General features: G+C 35.9%; 1 protein-coding gene across 1 annotated transcript in view; it reads right to left on the bottom strand.

The window, feature by feature from the left end:
• Window positions 1-16,697, bottom strand: part of ELL2 (elongation factor for RNA polymerase II 2) — a 73,247-nt gene that overhangs the window by 42,343 nt on the left and 14,207 nt on the right. The window contains exon 2 of the mRNA XM_059175515.1: window positions 13,938-13,985. Within this exon, the coding sequence (XP_059031498.1) occupies window positions 13,938-13,985 (48 nt within the window). The remainder of the gene's footprint in view (window positions 1-13,937; window positions 13,986-16,697) is intronic.

Consider the following 16,697-nt stretch of genomic DNA (forward strand, 5'->3'; position numbering starts at 1 on the left):
TATTTTGAATCTTCGGTATTTACAAAAGTAAGAGACTAGAAACCTTCAAGGTCAAATTTTAGCATTAGCTTAAATATAAATCAGAGAAACTATCTGGGAAAACAAACAGCCAAAAAGACTAGCAGTATTTCTAAATGTTTCAAACTCAAAGTACAGAGAAATTAGGTACAAGAACAAATCAGCTACAAGTACCCATGGAAGGCTGAAAAATTACAGATGCCAGCTGCTACCCTAGAAGGGGAGCAAACAGTGCTTCCCTAGTGCCCTCTCTGTTAAAAATATGCTGCCTTCAGAGCCCTAGATACTAGCTACAGCACAACAAAGAAACAAACAGAATTAAGAGGTCTCATGAACACAAGGATTTTGTTACTTGAAAGCTTACAATCTTCATAAATTCAAACAGTATTTTAAAGTTTGTAGGGATTTTTAGTGTCAAATCTATAGGAAGCCCCAAAAAGGAATAAAGCCTATATAGTATTTTAATTTTTATGGATCTCTTCCTAAACACCTACCCTGAAAATGCATTTCTGATACGAGGTCCAATTCATAAAATTTAGTTCTGCTCAATCTGCATAAGTCAAATTCATGTGCTAATTTTCTTCGGACTCTAAAGGAAGTAAAATTATTTAACATGTTAAGCTACTGATACACTACTGATATATACAGTGCATCAAGAGCTAAATTAGAAACTGCAGCTCTGATTTCTTAGAGACTTAGCAGTCTAATGTAAATAAGAGGACCTGTCAAGTCTCTTAGATAAACTGATTTATAATTTTAAGAAATACAGGACTAAAAAGATTCATTTTTAAAGACAGTATTGTTCGAGCTACTGGCAAAGCCAACAAACCTGCCTTCAAATAAAGGAATATAAGTTGGCAAAGAAAGGGCAAAGACTTACCCTTTGCCATGGACAATGGACAATTAATGACTCTATCTGGGTAATTTACAGCACAAAATTGTTGCTTAATTATCTTCTAGCTAGTTATGTAATTCTGCTAAGAGGCAGAACCACACACTGTAAGTTCCTCTAGAACACTGAAACCATATCAAATAGCAAAATATTTTTATCCCCTTGCCAATAATTTACTGCACTGCCCCCCAAAAAAAGATAATTCATATAAGCAGATTTCATGAAAATCTTGTAAAATCTTGCAAAATATTCTTTTAAGGAAGACCAGCATCCAAAGACGAGAGAGGAAACTCAAAAACACTAAATTACTACGACCATCAGCAGTGGTAAAGAGAAATGGCAAAATAGTAAAATATATACAAAGAGAAATAAGAGTAATTATTTTAATAAGTTAGAGGAATAGAGTAGTTACTTCAAAGAAGGTCTTTGAATTACTAAAATAAAAACTTCTGCCCACTATATTGGGAAAAATACATAATTAAATGAAAAACTCAAACCACTCGTAGTGATATCAGTGGAGACAGTAAACATGACAATACTTCAACAATGTCTTAAATGCATTTTACCTATGCCAGATATTATCAAGCAAATCACAATGTTAAACAGTTTTTAAACATTAGCAAATGATTTTTTTGAAATTAAGAAAAACATGTATTCAGTATTGGCCAGGGAAAAATATGGGTACTTTCAAACAGCTGTCGAAATAAACAGCAGAGGCCTTCTGAGGGTGGAGGAGAGCATGGGGGAGCAGCAACAGTTATAAAAAAATTTTAAAACATTCATATTTTGACCTAGTAATTCCACATCTAGGAATCTAGCCTGAAGAAATCATTAGAAATTAAATAAAGATTTACACACAAGATTTACTGTTAACTGTTACACAGAAACTATGTAATAGGAGGATGACTAAAGAAAAAGGCAGAATATAAAAAAGCAATAAGTACGCTTATTTAAATTTAAAAAATGTATTTAAAATGTATTTGTGAATATGAAAATAAAAGAGGAGAAATCCAACAACACTAGCTGGTTTTCATTGTTAAGACATTTATTCATCTTTGTCCTCGTATGTATTTTACATACAATTCTATAATGTACATTCATTAGTTTTCCAATCAAAAACAACAGACAGCTTTAAAAAATAATTAGATTTTAAATTATCACTATGACATTGGCCTTTCATGACTCAATCACCTTAAATATATATTTTTTAAATTACAAGTTTTTTTTGTTTGTTTGGTTTGGTTTGGTTTTTTACAGAATCAGAAATTGTGAAACATAAGACCATCCAAAGTTAATCCTGGATTCATAATTATCTTATGCTTCAAGTTCTCTATGAAGGAACAGAAACACTACCTTAAAAAAAAAAAAAATACCAAGCAACCCTAGAACAAAGCTTTTCTTTACAGCCAAATATAAAACTTTTAAATAGCTGTGGAAATAGAGACAGCATCATCTTACTGTTCAGTGGAAATGGAACACATCAAATGCCACCCCTTATTTCTAGTCTGTGAAGACTGACTTTCATGAATTAACTAGCACAATTAGATTAAGAGAAAACTAAAAGGCATTCAGATTAGTCAAATAATTTCTTGGTATTGATTTGTAGAGTATTGCCACATTCGTAAATATGTCTGTGCCTTACATTCTCAGTCTAAAATATCCCCAATATAACTTACTGAATTATTATTAACCACTAAGCATTTTAAGATTGTCCCTTTTCTATGGCTAATTAAGTACCAACCCTCGTACTGTGGGCCCAACTTAGTTAGCCTTAATCAGTTTTATGCATTCTGAATTTCATTACCTATAAATCTCTAAGAATTTTAACTTTTTAAATTCAGCTGACTACTACTTTCATTCCCATAATTTGTCCTTTTTAGAGTAGACCCATTCCTAGGGCACACCACAATACCACTGCTTCAAAATGTCAACTGTTTACTCAATATGAAAAGTGGCCTTTCCTCTCATATCCTTGTTAACACCAGTAACTCTGCTTGTGCTTTCCTTCTAATGGGGAGAAAGATCACAGATGGGGAGAAAACTTTCTTTCTCCATTGATAGATGACAAAGCAGCTCTATCAAGTCTTTGACTAGCAAGATATTTAGCTCGTGTCTAGCTCTAGATAACTTCTTAAGACCTGCCTTCTCTATTTTCACTGTCCACCTATTTTTTTCAGCCTTTAATATTTAGCCTTTCTCTTAGATTCTTTACATATTTAAACTTGGCATCTCAAAACATTTACGTGTACAGAGCAATCAGGAATGGAGACCAACAAATATATATGTAAAAAAATCTCATACAGATTATCAGCAATGACATTTTGGTCTAGAGCATTTCATATTTACTTTGTAGGTTTATATTTGTGTTTCTATATATTTTCTAAAATTAGTATAATGGTATATATATGTCCTTTACCTACTGATTAATTAGGAGATGAAATGACAGTTTTATCTGTCATTTAAGTTTCTTACCTAAAGGGACAGTCTTATCATTTACCACTTACATATTCTCTTATACCTACCAGGAAAGTAATATAGCTCTTTAGACATATGTAGAATAACATGACCTATACTTAATTTTTGGTATTTTATTTTGGTAATTTTTTGTTGCTACCATAAATGAGATCATTTTTACATTGAAACACTAACTGATAGTGCTTAAGGAGGCCAGTTATTTTTTTAAAATTATACTTATCATTTATTGGGCATGTTCCATATGCCAACACATTTCCAAGCTCTAACATTTAAGACTTTGGCCTATGTGTTTTGACTTTAGATCGAAGATATAGCCAAAGAAGTGGTCTAACAAACAACAATAATTTTAAAATCCGCACTCATATACATGTCTTCTTACTAGCTACCACAGATGAACTTTCTCTGCTCCTATCTAAAGCCAGTCTCTTATTAGATACTATTTCTCCAACCTACTCAGGGACATTGCTCCAGCAAATCTTTCCCTCTCTCCTACATTATCAATTTTTGCTTTCTACTGGGATCATACTCCCATCAATTAAAAAATATCCTGTTTTTTGGGGCAACTGGGTGGCTCAGTCTGTTAAATGTCCAACTCTTGATTTTGGCTCAGGTCATGATCTCAGGGTCAACTGGGAGTTCAAATCCTCTGTGGGGCTCTGCACTTTTGGTGGGGCGGTATGGGGGTAGTTTGCTTGAGATTCTTTCTCTCCCTCTCTCCCACCAGTGTGCACTCCAATAAATCTAAAAAAAAAAAAAAAAAAAAAAAAAAAAAAAAAAAAAAAAAAAATCCTGCTCTTTCTTTCATTTTGAGAAATGTCTTGTCACACCAGCCACCCAATTTTAAGCCAGTGATTTTACAAGTTCTTTCTGAAGTGACTACCTTACTGAAAGAAATCCTAAAGTTTTTCACTTGTGTACTTGGATTATCTGCAGATACTGGCAAACATCTATTATCCACAGCTTTTATTTCATTTTCTTATCCATTACTGAGCATTCTCAGAACAACGCTAAACTACAGAGAGGACAGTGGGCACGTGTACTTTATTGCTAACATTAATAAAGATATTCCTATTGTCTTATCATTAAGTATATAACTGGCTATTAGTTTCATAGTTTCATTTTTTTATCATGCTAAGGAAGAAATCTTCTATTCCCTATATACTTATTTCCTTAAGTTTTTATTCAGATTTTATATGAATTTTTATCAAATGCCTTTGGCGTCGTTGAAATATGTTCTGGCTTATCTGAGGATAAGATGACAGATCATATTTGAAGTTAATGATAATGAGAACAATCTTTATGTGATATTTATTTCTAAAAAATAAACACAGCTGGATGATTTAATGAACACCTATGAACTCACTGTCTAACTTAAGAAATAGAACATTAGCAATGATCAAACCATGTGCTCCACTCCAATCCCTTATGCCTGCCTTTTTCTACCAAACATAACAACTACTCTAACTTTTTTGATGATCATTTCTTGTTTTCAATAATTTTATTGCATGTGTATATACCTACAATGTATTAGTTTTGCTTATTATTCAACTTTATAAAAACACTGTGATGCCATGTGCAGACTTCTGCCCACTTGAGTTTCCACTGTTATATTATTCTTCCACTGAAACAGTATGCACAGTTTAGTGCCATTATTCTAAATTAGTGTGAACAAAATTTGGCAAAAGGAGCTTTAAATTCCCTAAATGTTAATAATTAAAAGTACTAACATTCATTAGCTAAGTATTCATAAGTCAACCAGTATTTTTAACAGTTAAAAAAAAAATAACTCCTTAAATACAGCTTTATATCAGAATTCCATCAGTAAATACACTTTTTTTCCCCTTCTTACTGCTAAACTTCCATGTATAATTAAATCCTGTGAATTGTCCTTTGGAGTTGTTTCTTGAAAATCCTTTTGCTCTAAACTCCCAGGTGCCACTGCCTCCCGGACAGCTCCATCTTGACAGAATGAGAGACAGAGTATTACCTAACCCCCTCATGTACAGCATGTCTCAAACAAAACACATCCCATGCCTCCTGCCTCAGTGTGTTTTTCATCTATTTCGGATTTAATAGCCCCATCATCCAACCAAATGCTCATCATAAATACGGAGCCATCCTTCACTCTTCTCTTTTCTTCCTTCCAATATAAAAGGAAATGACTAAGCTAGGGGAGCTACTGGATAAGCATGTTAAAATGCAAATCTGACCACATGAATCCCTGGGTAAAATTTTTTAAATAGATGATAATTTCCTGCAGTGCTTTTTAAAACCATAGACTGTAATCCACTAGAAGGTCATGACATTAATTTAGTGGATTATGACCAGGATTCTTTAAAATGAAATAGAATATATCAGACTCTACTGATGAAGAAACAATATTGTGTTGTGAAATTTGTTTTAAGCTGGGTAAATGTATATACCTATAGTGTAGAGGGTCATAATGTGAAATGTTTTTTCTTACCATGAATTGTTTCTAAATATATTTGACAGCACCTACTGCAATAGGTGCCACCAGAAAATAATGAAAGTTGTGAACCTTCTCTTGAGAACAGAATGTATACACACCTATGTATCTATATATCTGGATATTCTTATAATGTTCTTAATTATAGCAAACCTAGCTATCGTAAGAAAGCCTAGGGGAAAATATTTTAAAGTTGTGCTTCCCAGACCTCATCATAGACTCCTGGGAAAATTTTTGTAAAGAAGTATTGATCTCCAAGGTGAAATTCAATTTCACTAAGAAAGTGGGAACGTTTGACAAACCTGCTTACCACTTTGCTCATGCTTAACTATTGGACTGACAAGCATTTTCTTCCTCTTCTGATCAGCCAACTCCTGGTAATCCGTTAAAGCCCAGTTCAAATAGCATTAGTTCCCTGAGACCTTCCTAACCATTGCTCTTCCTCTTGCTAGTGGGAGAGATACTCAACAGATGTTTACATGAATGTGAGAATAAGTAAAATGCTTATTGAACATTTATTACAGGCAGCTGGGGATCACTGTAGTGATGAGAGCAGGCTCTGAAATCAGATATTAGAGTGGACTGTAGGCTCTTTTACTCTCACTGACTGTGTGAGCTTCAAAAACTAACTTAATGTATGTATACATGTATGGTATGTATACATGTATGGTATGTATACACATCAGCAAAATGGGAGTATCTGCTTCACAGCATTCCTGTGAGGATTAAATGAGAATGATGTGTGTAAAGTACGGAGTTCTTGGCATGTCATAAATATTCAATTAATTTTAGCTGTAATCATTGAAAAGTAACTGGAATCTATCAACAAAATAATCGAATAGATAACTGTTCCTTTATGCTAAATACAGTATAAATTGTAAGACTAGGCAGAGAGATTTGAGACTTCTTAGCCTGATAAGGGCAAATTCATTAGCCTCAAGTCCTGTCTGTGGACGTTTGAAGTCTTTAAATCCATAAAACTCTTCTAAACTTGTTTTTAAAACAAGTTACTTTTATAAGTAAAGGTTTTAGCTTAAAAACTAATTTGAGAACATTATAATTTCATACTTTTGTTCTTTCCAGTTAGATCACAATTCCAGAATGGTTAGAAAAATATATCTTCCCTGTAAATTTTCCCAGATTATCTAACATATGGAGCTAACCAAGCAAGCTAGTCAAGGGTGGGGTCAGGAAAGAAAACTTCTGAAAAGATTTTATTCAGATAAAATCTTATCACAGAACACACAGACTGTCTAAATACTTCCACTGCACTGCTGTATTTCAGGGACTCTACAATGCCAGCAATTGCTAAGACTATGATTTTATGTACCACTGCATAATATAAAATGCTGACCAACTATGACACAATACTAAGATGCATTTATAATGAGATGCCCTCCAATTCCAAAGACGTTAAACATTAAACGAAAAAAATCTAGGGCTTCGGCATATTCTGCTAAATTTTTCCTGCTTACTTAAATTTCGACTTTCCTTTGTAATAAAAGTCTTCATAAGCTCATCTTATGTAGCTAGAACAGCATCTTGACATAGTTAGAGGTCAAAAGATACTTAAGTAATGTTCATGGTAAGGTATTAAAGAATGGTAAAATACTATTTTCCAAGCTTAAATAAGCGAGTGCTATTAAAGTGACAATTTCTGTAACACTGGTGACTCAATTTCACAAGTTTCAGTTTTTGGTGAAAAACAAAAAGGTGATGCCATCAGTGGCAGATTTTATTGACAAACAGATACTGTTAGTTAGGAACAAGAGCTGACATTTCAAAGTCCTATTTACCTTTGTCTATACAGTGTCAACCACGGTGCATGGTACACAATGAGTATTCATGATGCTTGTTGAATGTAGACAGTAGGCTTAACTCACTGCTAAGAACGCAATTTATGGCATTTGTGGCTGCTTCAGATTTCAATCACAGTTCCAACTGCTGCCTTCTAAAGTGACTGCAGTGTGGTGAAGAACAGAGCAGATTGCCTCAGGTTCTGTTTGTGATCATATTTTGGGAGGCCTGTCCTTTGTAGCCCACACTGAATTTGTGTGAAGGTGTGCTCAGCAAGTACTCTGAGACAGTTTCTGAAGGCAGAAACAGAAAGGCCAAGTCATCCTCCACCCTCTGCCCTTTGCAGTCTTCCAAAGGCAGAAGAGGGGCCTGGTCCCCTGGTGCCTGTCCTGTTAACTTAGCCAAGGTGTGAAACAATGGATGGTGAATTTAGCTCATTGTTCTCCTTTGGAAACACCACTGCTCGTTCTGATCCAGAAGAAAAGGAGGGCAGAGGGCTAGGAGGATAAGATAGACCAACTGGTCAATTTACAGGAGCTTCAGACTATGATTCAATTATTGTTTGAGATAAAATGAGTTCCTATGATGTCAGCCCATACTCCTGGCTGAATGAGCTTTTATATATATATATATATAAATTATATGTTATGTATTACAGGATATATAAAATTATAATATGTTAGCTACATCCTGGATATATACTGAAGTTAAGTATTTCAAATTAGGCCATTTATTGTCTTGGGCCATTATTGTTTGACCCCTTAGTAAATCAACACATGGTTAAAAAGTTATGATTCAATGCAAATATTTAAATGTTATCTATACATGTCAACCACTGCAATATTAAAAAAATTAAAATAGAACTGCCATTACAAAAAGATATAATTCTAAAATCTTTCTAGTATTAATTATATTCGGAGCTGAATGTTTAAAGGTAGCTATTAGTAGTCAGCAACCTTTAAGCAGACTGACTAAACACAACCATTGGCAAAATCAGTGGGCTAGCCAAATCAAAAACAACAGGGGAAAGCAGAGTGCAGGCATATCATCTACGAAGGAATGGCAGTGTTGGGGATTTATTTTTATCTCTGCTGCTGTTTCAAACGGATAGTTATCTTTGCTTCCCAGGTATCAAGTAGGTTAGAGAAGGGTAGTCTGCAGAAAGCATCTGTAGGTGGGTTGAAATTGCCTACTAATTTCAAATACTGTATAATTTAGTATTTCAGACCCAATCTTCTCCCCAACCCTGCAAAGGAAACCAAGCATTGACAAAATATTTCTGAATGGTTACAAGAAAAATGCAACCCTCTGTTCTTTTTAGTTAATGACTCTACTGTAAGAGTTTTATAGCATTATTCAAGCCTTTAAAGTTAGCAGTTAAATGATGATCTAAATCTTCAGAAGGTCACAGTACCTTTTGGAAGACATACAGACATACATTTAAAACTTGTTTGGCTGGTTATTCCTTGTTCATTCCTGGAAACGCACATGTGACTCACTATTTTACAGGAGACATTATATAGTACTTACAGAAAATATTTTCTATTTTCAGTCCTCTTCTTAAAAATAATTTCTAAATTATATATGCCAAACAAACTTCTATTTTCTAAAGACTCTGGGATTGCTAAGTCTGAAGTAAGCAATTACATTAGAAAATTCTGGAACAACATTCTCATAAATACTGAGGTCTGGTTGGAATCGCATTTACTGTGACAAAGTTAACATTATTTCTCACTGCCCTGGGACACTCATTCTCTGGACATGAGTCCTGAGGCTGCACGCAAGTGCCCTCTCCAAGGCCACAAAAGGCCAGCAGATGCAGCCATTATTTGCTGTTGAAATTCAGTTTTTATTTAAATAATACCACAGATTTACCTTTTTGTGTATGTGTATACAGATTTTAATAGGCCTTCAGGAATTTTACATATCTATCATCAGGATGTATTTTGCATCCATTGACATCTTTATTTAAAATGCTGATTCAGGGATGCCTGGGTGGCTCAGTTGGTTAAACTAGGACACTTCTCAGGCTTCCTGCTCAGTGGGGAGCCTGCTTCTCTCTCTGCCTGCAGCATCCCCTGCTTGTGCGCACACTGCTCTCTCTCTCTGATAAATAAATAAATAAAATCTTGGCGGAAAAATGCTGATTCATACCAGTCAGAAATACACATAAGCCTTGTTCCTTACAGTGCCATTTCATAGAAATTCTGAGTGGTGAGTTCTGGATAAGTCCTACATTATTAATTTTTTCCTGTAGTACTAGTCTCTACGTGTTTGTCAGACTCTGAGTTCCCTGAGGACAGAACCCATGTCTTACACATCCCTGTATCTACACACTAAGCACTTAGCAAAGTACTTCACACCAATAAGGACTACAAAAATGTTTGCGAAATAAATAAGAAACAAATATAACAACAAACCTATTAGCACACCATTGCTTAGGCACCGGTTTATAATTTATTGTAAAGAATAACTAGGTCAGTAGATAACTGGACTAGTAACAACTGCCATTACTTGAAAATGATGAGTTCAGTTGCTTCCAGTTCCTGTCCCTTCCAAGCTGTACAGTATACTGAGGGGAACTTTCCTCTGGTAGTGTGAAGACATAGACTGTAATTATAGCTCTGTCTCTATTGTGTCTTTAGACTAGAAGCCTCAGCAAACATAGAGTGTAGTTGTAAAAATTTTACTGGAACATATATTTTTGGAAAATTTTCACCTGCTACATTTTCAGTATATAGTTAAAATAAAAGAGAACAGAACTATATTTCTGTAAATATACAAATGATTTGTGTAAAGTTTACCTGACAATCAAGAGACAGCTTCTGAAAACCAGGTGCATTATACCAATACACCCCCTGAACACTGTAATTCAAAACACCTTATTATTGTAGGCCCTATGAATCTCACCAGCTACCTTTTCAATTAGAATGATCTATAGAAATTTATAATCCCCCAAACCTTCAGTTATGAGTATCTTAGATGTGATTAGGACTGTGAGGATAACTGATTGACCCTTGAGAGTCTACAAGGCATTTTTGGCTGATTCATTCAGCTCCCAATATTCATGAGTTTAGAAGTCATACTCAACTGCTCCCAAGATATTTCCTTATCTTTCAGATTCCAGAAAATGCCTTCAGTGACCACTCAAATTTACTGAATACCGTCTTCAACTAAGGGAAAAGGGTGAGCAGGAATGTGAAAGACAGAATTTACACTTTTTTATGCTATAAAAGCTGCATGTCAACTGCAATGATAAAAATCTAGGGAGTCAATGGTTCTCAGCGATTTCACTTGTTAACAGCATACCGCTATAGTTTGTTTAATGTTCCAGGCTGCATTTATTTAGAGGAAAACTTCAACCTAAGAGAACATGTTCAGGCACAAAAGTAAATAAGCTTAAAAGCTAACCTGCCAAGACCCAATCTCTGACCTTCTAAAGACATTACTGAAGCAAGAAAAATCCTATAATTAGTAACAAGAAACAGCAGTAACCACACAGTGCTTAGCATCAGGGAAACGAAATACCCTGAAAGGTCTCTTAATGGTCACTTTTGAAATGATTTTTTAACAGTACTCCAGTTATGTTTCAAATATGCCTATATGACTATCATGATAGTTAATGTCCATTTCTGATCACATTTGATGTAAAAAGACTGTAAATTTGTTAGATTTGCCAAATCCTTTGCAGAAAAACTTTCAAAATTTCTGAAACAGTGTATTAAAATTTCTTATTAAGAAAAACTAACTTTTGTGGGAAATCTAAAAAACCTTCTTAAAAGTCTTGAACATTTTCCACCCAGGAATACTGTAAGCATACTTCTTCAGGGCTTTTAAAGCAATCAGCAAGGCAAGGTTAAATTATCATGGCTCTCGAGAATAACAGAGGAGTACTGTACAGAAGACCCTCACATTTGTGGCTCTGCATATTCCCTGTAGGCTGTGCCAACCCACTCTCTCCCCTGTAATGACTCTTTGTTTTTACTAAGTCCCAAAGGGCTGGTGAGAGCTCTGCAAAGAGAAGGGGGGAAGGGTGGATGGAATGCAGCTGCAGGCTCAGAAACAATGCTGAGTCCATATATTTTGTTCCCAGTTAGAATAATAAAAAAGGGGCTGGGGGGGGCGGAGTTCGGGTGGTGTAGAGGAGACGGCAAGCAAAGTAAGGAAGGTAGGGCCAAGTATTCCATTGCTCTCAGTCTATAGCCTCCTGCCCCTCCTCCCACTTTTCTAAATACAATAACCATCCCTTTGGGTTAAAAAAGGTTATCTGTTAAAATTCAAACACCCATTAAGATTTAAACCTATCAGTCATTTACATCTAAGTTATCTTTATCAGTGAACTACACCCGGGCAAGGAATGGAGTAGGATGGGAGAATGAAGCTTGGGAAGATAAACTGAGGAAGCCTGGACAGGTGACACAGGAAAGCCTGGGGGAGGTAGGTAGAATTGAGAAAAGGACTTCCAAGGTCTCAAATATCAACCACCAGCTTTGCAATGGTGCCTGGGGCCTTTTGGGGGCGAAAGGTGTGCCAGAGAAAACCATATTCTTTCTAAGTCTGCTAAAAGCTGCGAGTATCTGAATCAAGAGTTTGGAACCCTGCACATGTTGGTTTCTCATTATTCAGTCTAACTTGGTACTCCTAAGAAAATGTTCTTCTCTTGCATTTCCCTAGCCTTTAGGTCCTAACTGGGAAAAGAGAAAATTAAGTGAAGAGGCAGATCCCAAGCAAGGTTAACAGCTGCTAGTGAGGGAAAAGCAGCTCAAACCTTACTCTGGTCTGCCAGGTCTTGAATTCTCATTTCAGATAACCCTTACTGAAAAACACTAGGGCCCTCCAGGGATCACAGACTCAGGCATGCCTCTGGAACATCCTTTCAGAGATTACTGATGCCATTAAATTTTGTGAGAAAACTTAAGAAGCCTGATGAAAATAACCAAAACTAATACCTCGAAAATCGTGCCAGGAGGTGCTAAGGACTACATAAAAAGTGATAAAACAATGGGACGCCTGGGTGGCTCAGTTGGTTAAGCAGCTGCCTTCCCCTCAGGTCATGATCCCAGCGTTCTGGGATCAAGTCCCACATCCTTGCTCAGCAGGGAGCCTGTTTCTTCCTCTGCCTCTGCCTGCCATTCTGCCTGCCTGTGCTCGCTCTCTCTCCCTCTCTCCCTCTGATAAATAAATTAAAAAAAAAAATTCTCTTAAAAAAAGTGATAAAACAAAATGAAGAAGGATGCTTGCTGCAGTTAGGATCCCATTCATAAACACTCAGTTACTAGGGAAGAAAGAAAAAAGACTGCATTGTAAAGCTATCATGTAGAAGCAGAGCTCTGACATCCACACACTAACATCTCCTTCAAGTTAGCATTATTTAGAAGTACTCTTAGAGATGGTATTGAATGATATACAGTTAAACTCCACTCTTGAAATGTTTTCAAGTTATAAAGTTAGAAAGACTGCACTGATTTACATTAAATTTTTGCATTTTTTGACATAATAAACAGATTCACAAATGTAGATTTATAATAAGCAGAAATATGATCTCCCCTCAGCTTGCCTTTATTCCTAGAGCTCTAAAATCCATTTACAGATATTCCAAATCTCCATGCTACAGTCCACATATAAACACAAATTCAGAAATGCATATTAGAGGAAGGAATGATTAAGACTTTCTGTTAATATTAAATATTAATAGTAATAATTTAAAAATAATTCTGACACTACTCCTATGAAGTTTATCATCTATTTTAAACACAGAATTCATAGGTGTATTTTATTGGGAGTTTATCATTTATTATACTTCTAAATGCAGCAATAAGATACACAATATTTATTCTGCGTACTGGAAAAACTCAATATTCTATTTACACATTTCTTAGTATGTACAATCAAATTAAGTCTACAGACAGCAAAAGTTCATCAACAGTAACAACAATCACATAATCATAACTTGACTGAAATTAGCAATTCCTTACGGTTAATTGTAAAAAAAATTCTCTTAATACTGTGACACGTATTATACTTCAAAAAAAGGTAAAAAATGCAATTATTCATGATTTGGGGAAAAAACTATTCTTCAATAAGTACATTGGGATTATTTTTTAAATAAATCAGAAAAAGATAATTCAAGTGTATTAAGGTATTTGAAATTTATATTTGGTCATAAAATTCACAAAATATGAGCAACCTTATATCGAGGCATAAGTGAAAACAAATTTTAAGAGTTTAAAAATAATAGTATGTAAGAAGAATATTAGATTTTCTTGCTGAATCAGCAAGAGTACTCACCCCTTGGAGCCCTTGGAACTGAATTGAAGGTCGGAAAGGAATTAAATTCTATTGAAAGAAACATAAGAAACACATAAGTCAACCTTCATTACTGGGTCACAGAACTAAATGTCTAAACTTTAAATCTGTGCATCTGTTCAGTGCCATAGTCTATGAAAATACCTTTTCATTATGTAACTAGGTTTACATATCATCATATTAAGATGACTTAATAAACAGGTCATACTGCTGACATTTTTCTGAATCACACAACCACAGGTACACTGGGGGCAATGTAGGCAGGTTTTTGAAAATGACACAATTTGGCTAAAAATGATTAGTATAATACTACCTCAATTTCACATTAAAAGAACACAACACACTTGCTTAGTTTCTTAGTATGTTTTTAAAAGGCTAAAGGGAGGGAAGAGATAATTCGAGGAACTTTACAAAACTCAACAGGATACTATAAATAGAAAATTGAAGTATTTGATAATGAACTGTGGTTTCCAGTTTCTCCCATTTTATCATAGGTTAGTTTCTACTGGAGGGTCAAACAGGTTACCAGTTTTCTTATATGATCTTCACCAGGAGAATGTAATTTCTAGAAGACTGTTTTGTTTTGTAACAAGCTTTGTCCTCCTCATAACTAATATTTTGTCACAGAGTTGTGTATTTAGAGGAAATGCTGTAAGTATCTACCACAGTCTCAGGCATGATTTCCTGTATCCAAAGTCACCAATGTTTGTCTAGGGGAATGCTTGTTCCAAACTCCTTTGAGGCTGGTTATACTTTCCCTGACTTTTCCCTGACTTTTTGCAACTCAGAAGCTGTCTTCAGCTCACCACTGGAATTTGAAATTCTCTATCAATTTCATCAGTTCTTCTTAGTCAAACAAATGCTAACTTTTCTCAATTGTCAAATGGCTCACTTCTCCCTGGATGTCAGAGATTCCTTACACTCAGACACCAGTCCTCTTAGCTCTTCTATCAGGCCCTTCATTTCAAAAGCTAGCACCCGTCACTTTGCTCTCTCTACATCCACACCCTCCTGGAGGTTCACTTTGCCAGTTGGGTGAGGATTTTTAATCTCTTCTCTATTTGTCAACTCCCTTCTCTCCACAGCCTAGTACTTATCATTGTCTAGGGACATTTTGCATTAGAAACTCAATGACAGCAAAACTGGCAAACGCTATACTAACTGCCCTTTCCCCCCCTCCTCCCTCAACCAAAATGGCACCTCCTTCCTACTTTTCTGGCAAGCATACTTCTATCTTTTTAGTTTACTGGGCTCACAACCTTAAATTAATTTACAGTCTCTTTTCCCTTACCCCTAACCGTATTCTGCCATTATACACTGCTAAAATTACAGAATTCCGAATCATAGATAATACAGTCAAGGCAAGCATGCCGTTAGTAACTAAGCTGGAACCAGGAACCCAGGACCCAATCCTCCTATTCTCCCATGCCGCTCTTCTTCTACTGCCTTGTGCTCCACACACATCTGCTGTGGGACACTCGAAAGTATGATGGGGGCCTACTCTTTCATGCCAGAGAGTTCACATGTTAGCTGGGGAACATAAGAGAATGATCAGATACTAGGCTAAGTACTTTGGGGAGGGTCAGTAAGAATTCTAAAAAGGGAGAGAAGAATACAGGTTAGAAGAAACAGGAAAGCTGAAGGGCTTATGGAAAAGTGGATCTCAGCAGCAATCTTGAAAAGACAAACTGAAGGTAAAGGGAATGCCCTGAGCAGAAAAGCCAGGGGATAGGAATGGATATTGTGTAAGCAAAGGGCAGGTCTGTGTGTGTGTGTGTGTGTGTGTGTGTGTGTGTGTGTGTAGAGAGTTCTTTCACATTTGAAACACAACACAAAGGATAAGAACTGGACTTTGCCATCCCTGCCTAATCTTTCCTTGACCTCAAAATTTGTCTTCAGTTTTAGCTTCTATACACTTCAGAATAAGTAGGACAGTAATTTAAATTTTAGATCCCAGGATTTCAAAAGGTTTATCACCCTGTAAAATAACCCTGCCCTAATCTCTTCTATTACTCCCTCAGGGATGGCCTTTAAGTCCTGCCCTTGACATGATAAACAATTGAAGGGGCTTCTAATTTTTGGAATAACAAAGTGAGTTGCTGAAAGAAGTGTTTTCAGGGAAAGCAGCTCCTTTGGTCCTGTGTAAGAAAAAGGGAGAGATGGATTGGGGCTAGGAAAAAGGATTTAGACATCAGCTCCAGATGATGCTTTATTTAGAAATACTCTAGTGATAAGGCTTAAATTAGTATGACTTCCCCAGAGCAAACAGGAGATGGTGGAATGAGCAGACTTTCCCCAGAAAGAATGATAAAATGTGCTGAAAGCTTTATTATCAGGCACCAAAGAAAAATGATGCAAAGGTAACTTCACAGCTCTGAATCTTTATCTTTGGCCAGCCAGCTCCAGATTCCCTCAAATTAGGCTCTTAGTCTCTATTTTGAAAACCTCTGTTTTAGGCCCCTATCACTGAGCACCTAGATAAAAGCCTTCCTTCTTCCCTTCAGTTCCTTCCAAACACTGCCCATCATTCAAAGAACTACCAGAAACTCTTCAATACCACCTCAGCAGTCATGAGGCTGGGAGAGGTTCCTTCCCAGTGGGTTCTATCAGAGCAAAGCGAACTCCTCCACATGGAAAAGAGACATTCCATCTACAGGACCAACCAATTTCAGAATTTCATCTTCCACTGTCTCCCAATGGTGCTTCAGCTGTGTTAACCCTTTTTGTTTTATAAACATTTTT

Source organism: Mustela lutreola, chromosome 5 (genome assembly GCF_030435805.1).
Source record: "Mustela lutreola isolate mMusLut2 chromosome 5, mMusLut2.pri, whole genome shotgun sequence".
In the NCBI taxonomy this organism is placed as follows: domain Eukaryota; kingdom Metazoa; phylum Chordata; class Mammalia; order Carnivora; family Mustelidae; genus Mustela; species Mustela lutreola.